Source organism: Ovis aries, chromosome 17 (assembly GCF_016772045.2).
Source record: "Ovis aries strain OAR_USU_Benz2616 breed Rambouillet chromosome 17, ARS-UI_Ramb_v3.0, whole genome shotgun sequence".
NCBI lineage: Eukaryota > Metazoa > Chordata > Mammalia > Artiodactyla > Bovidae > Ovis > Ovis aries.
In genome coordinates this window covers 53,440,839-53,450,470 of record NC_056070.1, presented here as the reverse complement: position 1 = coordinate 53,450,470, position 9,632 = coordinate 53,440,839, and the positions used below count along the sequence as shown (strand labels likewise).

The 9,632-nt window shown below is 44.6% G+C and overlaps 1 protein-coding gene across 4 annotated transcripts in view; it reads left to right on the top strand.

Annotated features, from left to right (window-relative positions):
* Positions 1-571: 571 nt before the first annotated feature.
* Positions 572-9,632, top strand: part of CFAP251 (cilia and flagella associated protein 251) — a 72,345-nt gene continuing 63,284 nt past the window's right edge. For 3 of the 4 annotated variants that reach the window (XR_009597014.1, XM_060401153.1, XM_060401155.1), the window contains exons 1-3: positions 572-660; positions 1,526-2,094; positions 3,130-3,528. Coding sequence is in view for 3 of the 4 variants with exons in the window: in XM_060401153.1 (XP_060257136.1) it covers positions 1,546-2,094; positions 3,130-3,528 (948 nt within the window). In the remaining variant the exon portion in view is untranslated. The remainder of the gene's footprint in view (positions 661-1,525; positions 2,095-3,129; positions 3,529-9,632) is intronic. The other variant, XM_060401154.1, reaches the window with a different exon arrangement.

Sequence of the window (9,632 nt, the reverse complement as noted above, 5' to 3'; positions counted from 1 at the left end):
CCTCAGGATGGACATGCAGGCGGGCTGTCTTTTGTGAGGGGCTAGTGGAGGGTCGCTTTGAGGTGGAATCATCCTAATGGGTTTTACCACTCTGGTTTGATAGAAACATTTTGTGATAAGAATCGCAAGATAATGTAACCTGTGTAATATTTAACCCCAGCCAGCTAAAATGATCTACACATGTAGTTCCCCGGGCGAGGAGCCTTGGAGGACAGCTGTATGCTGCATCAACGAGATCGGAAAATTCAGTTTGCTTTTGACAAACAGAATTTTATCAAACAGTTCGTACTTCTTCACTCAATTTTGTCAAGCCTTCAGAAAGTCAGAATTGCTAGGATTAGGCTATGCAGCTTCTCAGTGGATGGCGCCAAGGGAAAAAGTTGGGGACGGGAAGAGGAGGAAAGCCAATTTCAGGGCACCAAGTCGCGGCACCTCTCCCCACCGACCGCCAGAGGGCGTGCTCGACCCGCTCCCGCCTCTTTCTGGGCACGTGATCTCGGTCCAGCCTTCTCGCTTTACGGCGCGTCGCCTGCGGCGGCAACGGTTACCATGGAGACGAGGCTTGGTTGCCAACTGTAACTAGGGAGCCTGTGGAGAAAGCGGCCGCAGGTGGGAAGAGGGCTTTACACAGCGGAACGACCCCGGCCTTTGAGGACCAGGGTGGGTGCGCTCTGTGAGTCAGGAGCGGGGTCCCCGGCAAGGCGGGGGGCGCTCACCCCACCTGGGCCCGGCCTGAGGTAGCTCCAGGGAGACCTCCACTGTGCCTGGGCTTTATGCCCCCAAGGGCCCAGACACCTGCCCCCACCCCCCACTCCACCCCTCCCCGCCCGCACCTTGGGGCTTACTTGCTGTTTTACCTTGAATAAGTCACTACACCTCTCAGCACCTCAGACTTAAGTTTGCTATGAGGAATAAACGAGAGAATACGTTAAAATGCTTTTAAACTTCCTAAATGACTGTTGCCATTTCTCAAGCACTCTGTGCTGCAGCTGTGTTAAGCATCTTATGTATGCCACCTCATCTTCGCAAGACCCCCAGAATGTAGGCTTATCATTTTCATTTTGCCAGTGAGCAAATTTAGACTCTGAGGGGTAAAGTGACTTGCCCAAGGTCACAGAGCTACTGAGTGGTAGAACTGGGATTCAGTGCCAGCACAGGCTGACTGAAAAGACAACACTTTTAACCACCACCTGCTTCTTCCTTGATTCATATGATTAGAATTGTCGCCAATACCTGGGTTATCATTTTGCTGCCTGTGGGAATATGAGTATATTTAAAGTGAGTTAGAGGGCTTTAAAATTATTCCTAGAAAGGAACGGATCCCCGGGGGCAGGGGGAGAAGGGGTGTTGGGCATCAGTATTTTTAAAGATTCTGGACAAGCTTTCCCAGGAGTCTGGCATTCTTTTCATTTTCATGGAAAGGGACAGAGCTGGCATTGGCCATTTCATTGATATGTTTGTGGCCCAGGAACTCAAAGTGGGACAGAGAGGGCCCTGCTGATTATTATGTTCAAAATTTCTTTAGGGAAAACTCCAAAGAGAAGAATGTCAGATACAGAGGAAAACCCATTAGAAGAAACAGAAGAATATGGAGAAATAGAAATGCAAGAAGAAGATGATGAAGAAGAAGAATATCCAAATTTTGAAGGGCTAGAAAATATGCAACAGGAATTAAAAGAAGTTAACACATTAGCATGGATAGAGTCTCCAGAGGAGGAGGAGGAGGAGGAGGAGGGAGAAGAAGAAGGGAGGGAGTTTGGGGAAGAGGCAGAAGCAGAGGATGGGGAGGAAGGAGAGGTGGAGATAAGAGAAGAGGAAGAGGAGGACAGGAAAGGGAAGGAGGAGGGAGAGGAAGAAGGGGAAGGGGAGGAGAGAGTGGAGGAGCATGAGGAGGAAGAGGCAGGGAAGGGAGAGGAAGTGGTGGAAGGATTGGGGAAGGAGGCTGTCAAAGACCAAGCACTGGAGGCAGATGAGGAGGCCTCAGAAACACAGGAAGAAAGCACAGTGGAGCCCGAAGAAATCACCACGTCCATGATCAGCTTGGAGAGATTTATGCAGACTGATTCCCAGACAGTCTTGTCAGAAACATCCCTAGTAAGTAGGAATTGTCATTCGTTCATTCATTCCTAATCATTAATCGCATGCTTTTTACCCACTTACCTGCCCGGCTATGGGAATATAAAACCAAATAATACACAATCCATTCTCTTAAGGAGCTCTAAGGTAGGGAGGCAGACCCATAACCAAAGAGCATGTGTTAGAAAACTAAGTGGAGTGAGGGGACTTCCCTGGTGGTCCATTGGCTAAGATCCTGAGCTCCCAATGCAGGGGGCCTGGGTTGGATCCCTGGTCAGGGAATTAGATGCCATATATGGCAACTGAGACCTGGCACAGTCAAATAAATATTAAAACAAACAAGCAAGTGGAGTGATTGAGAGATGCATAAGAGATATGTATCTATATAAAGGCTGACAACCCAGCTTAGAGGATGATCAGGGAAATCTTCCTGGAGGAAGTGTGTACCAGAGCTGACTTAAAGGACAGTGGTTAGCTGGAGTGTGCTTATCTAAACAGAGTCAGCCTGTAAAACTCAGCTGTGGTCCAAGGAGAAGTGTGTGCCTGCGTGCTCAGTTGCTTCAGTCGTGTCTGACTCTCTGGGACCCTGTGGACTGTAGCCCACCAGGCTCCTCTGTCCGTGGACTTTCCCAGGCAAGAATACTGGAGTGGGTTGCCATGCCTTCCTCCATGGGATCTTCCCAACTTAGGGATCAAACCTAAGTCTCCTGCATCTGCTGCATTGCAGGTGGATTCTTTACCCACTAAGCCACCTGGGAAGCCCCAAGGAGAAGTGACTCTCTCTGACTTTGTGGTGGTTTTGGAGGCCACTTAGAAGAATCATTTTGCTGTTGTGGGTCTGCTAGTAAGCTGAGAATAAACTTGACACACCCATGATTCCTGTTATTTGAGTACAAAACGTCCCAGGCTCTCTTTTAAAGCAGTTCATAGTTCTGATGTGAGGCTAACACTAAGACTGGCTGATTAGGAAAAGAAAGGAGACTAAATGAGGGCATGTGGCAGCGTGTACTGGATTTGGCATCACAGTCTCCTTTTTATTTCTTTTTTTTAAAGAACAGTGGTAGCGAGTCAAAGCATTCATTACAATCAGAGCTTTTAGAAACGTTTGAGCTTCCAAGAAGCCCTGGCTCACAATTAGAGTTTCTGGATTTGGATGTAACCACTTCTGGGGAACCACTGATTAGTTTCCCGGAAAGGCAGCCTTCAGGCGAGCTCGACCAGAGGCCCCAAGACGAATTGGAAGAAGAAGAAGGGAGAGACTTGGAACCAGAAAGGGGAGACTTGGAGCAGGAAAAGAGGGAAAGGAGAAAAGAAAAGAGGGTATCATGTATCAGCGAGAAAAGTGAAAAAGAATCACAGCCCAAAGCAAGGATCACCAAGGCATCGCTGGTCTCCACCGCCACTGAGGACGTTTTGTTCCAAAGCAGGGAGAGTGCCAACACGTACCCCTTGGTAAGTGTGGCGTCCTTTTATGTGTTTACTTTTTTAAACTTTTTATTTTTGTATTGGGGTATAGCTGATTAACAATGTGGTGAAAGTTTTAGGTGGACAGCGAAGGGACTCAGCCATTCAATCCATTCTCCCTCAAACCCTCCTCCCATCCAAGCTGCCAAATGGCCCCCAGTGCTTTGAGAGTATTTTGAAATAGGGGAATTTTATGCCTATGGAAAAAATGCCACCAGAAAGATCCATTTTAAGCTAATCATAGACTTGGGTCTTTTTAAAGTTCAGTTCAGAGCTCTGCTGGACGTGTGTGACAGAATGCATTGCATCTGGGTTCAATAGCAGTGCTGTTCTGCAGGCAAAGAAATTCCGCAAGCGGTTTGTCTGTTGCATAGGGTGTTATTTTCTTTCTTTCTTTTTTTTGGCCGCACCTCGAGGCATGTGGGGAGTTCCTTGACCAGGGATGGAACCCATGCCCTCTGCAGTGGAAGCACGCAGCCTTAACCAGTGGACCGCCAGGGAAGCCCAGGGTGTCGTTTTCTTGCAGGAGACTCAAAATCTCTCTCTCCCCTCTCTCTGTTTCTCTTCCTTCCCACTCTCTCTCTTTGATATTCTGATACTTCTCTTCCAGCCACCAATTCTTCTCTTTCTCCTCCTCTCCTCACCTCTTCTCCTGTAACTGGCTTGATCCTTTTAGCAGCTCCTCAAACCATGACAGTTTCCTAAAAACTAGCCACCCCAAGATGGATCAATAAGCAAAAGTTCTGGAAGAAATGAAAGCCACCAGGAAAAGCACCAGTTGGTCCAATGGAGTCTGCCTTTGCTGCCGCTGACAGCATTTCAGGGAGGTGCCATCTGCGAGGAATAAAAATATTATCATTTGCCAAGAGAAGGAAGAGGAGGTTTCTTTTCCCCCTTCTTCCTCCATCTGCTGCTTTCTGAAAATTGTTTCCTGGGATTCATCCTCCCCCCGCCTCTCCCCTGTAGATCCATGCCTTTGGAAGATTCGTAAGTGATGGAGTGTGTATACTTAATGCAGTTCCTAACACAGAGTGAGCACTTGACAAGTGTTAACAACCAGATGATGAATGGGTGGTGGTGGTGGTGGTAATGGAAGGATGCCGAGGGGAAGTGCGGAGAAACTGACAGCCTCCTTTCTGTAGATGTGGCTGGCTTTGAGCAGTGGAGTTAAAGCTTCAAGCTTGCAGTTGCTTGGTCTGAAAGAAAGAATAACTTTGAGTTTTTTAGAGCCCATGAGGACATTGGTCTTATTTAGCCGACTAACCAGAAATCAGGTGATATCACTGATGAGAGCAAGCGATCTTTGTGCCAGGGCCCCCGCTCCCTGGACTTGACAAAAGCCACCACGCAGGTCTGGGCCCCTGTTAGCCTTGGGCTTGCTGTGGAACCAGACTTGCAGAGGCTGTCCCCCTTTACAAGTTTGCTTAGCTCTCTGAGGGTGCTTTCTTTTTCCTTTCCTTTTGCCTTTATTGTTTCTTCTTTTTGTTAAAATGAATAAGTGCTCTTTATTTAAAAAAAAAATATATATATATATACACACACACACACAGAGGTTCAGTGGCTAAAACTCTGTGCTCCCAATTCAAGGGGTCTGGGTTCGATCCCTGGTCAGGGAACTAGATCCTATAGGGTGCAACTGAAGATCCTAAGCTCAAAGATCTTGTGAGCCACAACTAAGACCTGGTGCAGCCAAATAAATAAATAAATAATCTGTATTTATTTTCTTAAAAAAAATTCACCTTTTATTTCTTTTTTCTTTAAAAAAGAAAAGCATACATATATATGGCAAAGATTCCTATTCTTTAACACACTCTCACCCAAAACCATTTTCCTGAGGTGATTACTGTTGCAGTTTGGTATAACCATGTATCTTTCCAGACTTTTTCTGGTACATGTACAAATATGTATCTATACACACAGTGCGCACGCACACACACACATACACACACACACACACACACACACGAGTTTGTTTTTCAGTTTTTGTTTTTACCAGTGAGATATTCTGAATCTCTGTAAAATGCTTTTGCACTGAATATCTCTTAGAGGATTTTTTTGTATCAGTTCATGTGTAGCCACTTGTTCATTTTAAATTCAGCTATTTCCCTATTGATGGCCATTTATGCTGTTTCTAATTTCTTGCCCTCACCAAAGGTGCTTCTGTTGCAGGAATGGGGACCTCCTCCAGGGCTCGAAAACGGGCTCTTGTCTAACACTCGGAAATGAATTGTCCGAGGAGATGCACGTGCTGACACAGCAAGAGACTTTAGTGGGAAGGGGCACCCAGGTGGAGAGCAGGAGGGTGAGGGAACCCAGGACAACTGCTCTGCCACATGGCTCACAGTCTCAGGTCTTATGGTGATGGGATTAGTGTCCAGGTTGTCTCTGGCCAATCAGGGTCCTTCCCGGTGGCGCAGGCATTACTCAGCCAAGATGGGTGCCAGCGAGGAGGGTTGTGTTCCTTATTGGGACCTCCTGTTGTGAAATAATTCATGCAGCGGTTGCTTATGCTGCCTGGCCAGGATGGGTGGCTTCAGTCATTGTGTCTCCCCTAACTCTTCAGTGCGTATACTTCTCTATGTGCCGCAGCATCCTCCTTTTCCTTTGGGGTCCCCTGCCTTATTCCAGAGGCCTGTCATAAGTTGAAGTGCTCATGGTAAATAGGCATAACCGTGGATACCATCTCCATCCAAAAAAACAAAGTATCGTGAGTTTATGAGAAGGAATCATACGACTATCAAATATAGTGAAATCTGGTTTTGACAATCAAGTTTTGTTTTCCAGATCACCATGTTTTAGAAGAAGATTAATACGAGAGGTGGCTGTCCCCATGATCACCCATCATAAACATTGAAACTAGTACAAAATGCAATGAGTATGAGTCCTGTGTGATTTTGGTTAATGATAGGGCTGCTCAAGGAAGTTCTGTGACTACTGAGTGAGGTCCATCTAGTTTTCATTTTGGAAGAGTTGTTTTACCTGGAGGCAGGAGTCTAGTTAAGAATGTGTTCTTTTTATAACTAATTTGTTAAATTGGAAAATAAATTTCCAGGATGACTATAAGGCCTTTTAGAATTACTAGGTTTCTAAAAAATCCCTCTCACATGAAGAAATTGGCTTTTAAGAAGCTAGAGGGCACTTCCCTGATGGTCCAGTGGTTAAGGTTCCGCACTTCCAATGCAGGGGCCACTGGTTTGATCCCTGGTCAGGGAACTAGACCCCACAGGCTACAGTGAAGATCCTGTGTGCTGCAACTAAGACCCAGCACAGCCAACTAAATTAATTTAAAAAAAGATCCAGCTAGATATGGAATATTTCCATTCCTAGAAGGTGCAGCTTGAGACAATTATGATTCCATAATTCTACCACTCACGCCCATGCAATAAAAGATCTAAATATAAATATAAGTTACAGCAAATGAGCAGATGGAATGAGGAGACAATGGAGAATGAAGTGTGTAGGAGAGAAATCGGCCACGTTGCCCACTCTGTCTGTCTTGGGAGAAATATATGGTCCATCATTTAACCTTAAGTATCATTCAAATATCAGAAAGGAAATGCATCAGATTTCATCTCTATGCTCCAATATAATTCACTGATTTTTGGTAACTGATTACATAACCATTATTTTAAACACTCTACCACATCAGCCTTGGTTAATTTTTAAAATAGACTTAATGGGGGGTGGGGGTGGCAGTTTTAGGTTATAGGAAAATGGAGTGAAAAACAGAGAATCCCCGTGTAGTCCCTTGTGCCTTCTTCCCCCCGGTCTCCTCTGTTACTCTTGCGTGAGTGCAGTACATCTGTCAGAGTGGATGAGCCAATAGGGAAGCATAAGTATCGCCTGAAGTCCATAGTGTACCGTTGGGTTCACTGTGTGCTGTGTAGTCTCTGGGCTTTGACAAATACATAATGACGCATATCTACCACTGTTGTTTCATGCAGAGCAGTTTCACTGCCCTAAAAATCTCCTGTGCCCCACCTGTTCATCTCCCCCTCTCCCTTAGCACCCCAGCCACTGGCAACCATTAATTTCTTTAAACTGTCTCATCGTTTTGCCTTTTCCAGAATGTCATGTAGTTGGACTCATACACTACATAGGTTTTTCAGATTGGCTTCTTTCACTTAGTTAGCATGCCTTTAAGTTTCCTCTGTGTCTCTTCTGGCTTACTAGCTAATTTCTTTCTAATTTTTAAAATTTTAATTTTGCTTAATTTTTTGACCATGTCTTGTGGCTTGTGGGATCCTCGTTCCCTGACCAGGGATCAAACCTGGGCCCTTGGCAACGAGAGTGGAAAGTCCTAACCATTGGACTGCCAGAGAATTCCTTCACTGCTTTCTTTTTGGGGGGATGTGAACCATTTTTAGTCTTTACTGAATTTGTTACAGTATTGTTTCGGTTTTGCATTTTGGTTTATTGGCCACGAGGTCTAAGCTTTGGGACCAGGGATCAAACCCACTCCCACTGCATTGGAGGGTGAAGTCTTAACCACTGGACCACCGGGGAAATCCCCCCTCATTTATTTTTTTATCACTGAATGATACTCCATTGTATGAATGTACCACAGTTTTTCTATAATTTTTGTAAGAGACATTGAAAACAAAAATATACATAAACAAACTGCTATTGAATTGAAAGCAATAGTCATATTTATAGTACCTGTTATTTTTCATTTCAGGAAATTTTAACTTTGCTTTATTTTACTTGTTACTAGAAACATGGGGTTTTTAATCCTCCTAAGGGAATTTTATCTCTTTATATTAAATACTTTGTCCTTCCAGGGAGAATCGTGAATAAGGAACAAGTACTCAGGCTAAATAATTGCCTTCCTTAAGAAGTTACTTAGTGACTTTATTATAACTTATCCATTCTACATACTCTCATTCAGTAAATTGAATTTCACAACAATCAGTGCTCACTGTGTGGCTGATTACTGAACTGGGTTCTAGGTTCTGGGGAAGGTAAATAGGAAGTTGTTTCTATTTACTGTTGAAGGCTTTCCTTTATTTTTAAAGGAAATATTTTTATTGAAATATACAAAGAGAAAGTGCACACACAAGTGTAGAACTCACTGAATTCTTACACAGTAAACATACCTGTGTTTACCTTGCTCTTTGCTTTTCTTTCTAAATGGAGTTATCAATCACATACCATAAAATCCACCCTCTTAACTGTTTCTTAAAAGATTATGGTAAGGGACTTCCCTGGCAGGCCAGTAGCTAAGACTCTCAATGCAGGGGGCCCAAGTTCTATTCCTAGTCGGGGAACTAGTTCCCACATGCCACAATTGATTTCTCATGCCACAGCTAAAGATACCACGTGCTGCAGCTAAGACCTGGTGCAGCCAAATAAATAAATAAATAGTTTTAATCCGATTGTGTTAAAAGGCACATAATATAAAACTTATCGTCATAACCATTTTTACATATGAAATGATTTTGTTAGGTTGGCCAAAAAGTTTGTTCTAGTTTTTCTGTAAGGAAAAACCATGTTAGGTGGTGGTGGTTTAGTCGCTAAGTCGTGTCTGGCTCTTTGTGACCCCATGGACTGTAGCCCACAGGTTCTTCTGTCCATGGGATTTTCCAGGCTAGAATACTGCAGTGGGTTGCCATTTCCTCCTCCAGGGGATCTTCCTGACCCAGGGATGGAACGTGGGTCTCCTGCATTGCAGGTGAATTGTTTACCAACTGAGCCACCAGGGAGAACCCCATAAGCTGTTATGGAAAAACCCACCCGAACTTTTTGGCCAACCCAGTAAATACATTCAGAGAGTTGTGCATCATCGCCATAACATCCCCATAAATACATTCAGAGAGTTGTGCATCATCGCCATCCCCATAACTCTCTTCATCTTGTGAAACATGCACTGTACCTGCAGCTGCCATTCCCCACCCCCCACCCAGTTCCTGCCAACACCCTTCTACTTTCCGTCTCTATGAATTTGACTATTCCCAGTACCTCATACAAGTGGAACCATTCAGCTCTTATTTGTCTTTCTGTGACTGGCATATTTTACTTACATTATGTCCTAAAGGCCCATCCACGTTGGAGCATGTGTCAGAATCTCTGTCCCTTTGGAGGCTGAATAATAT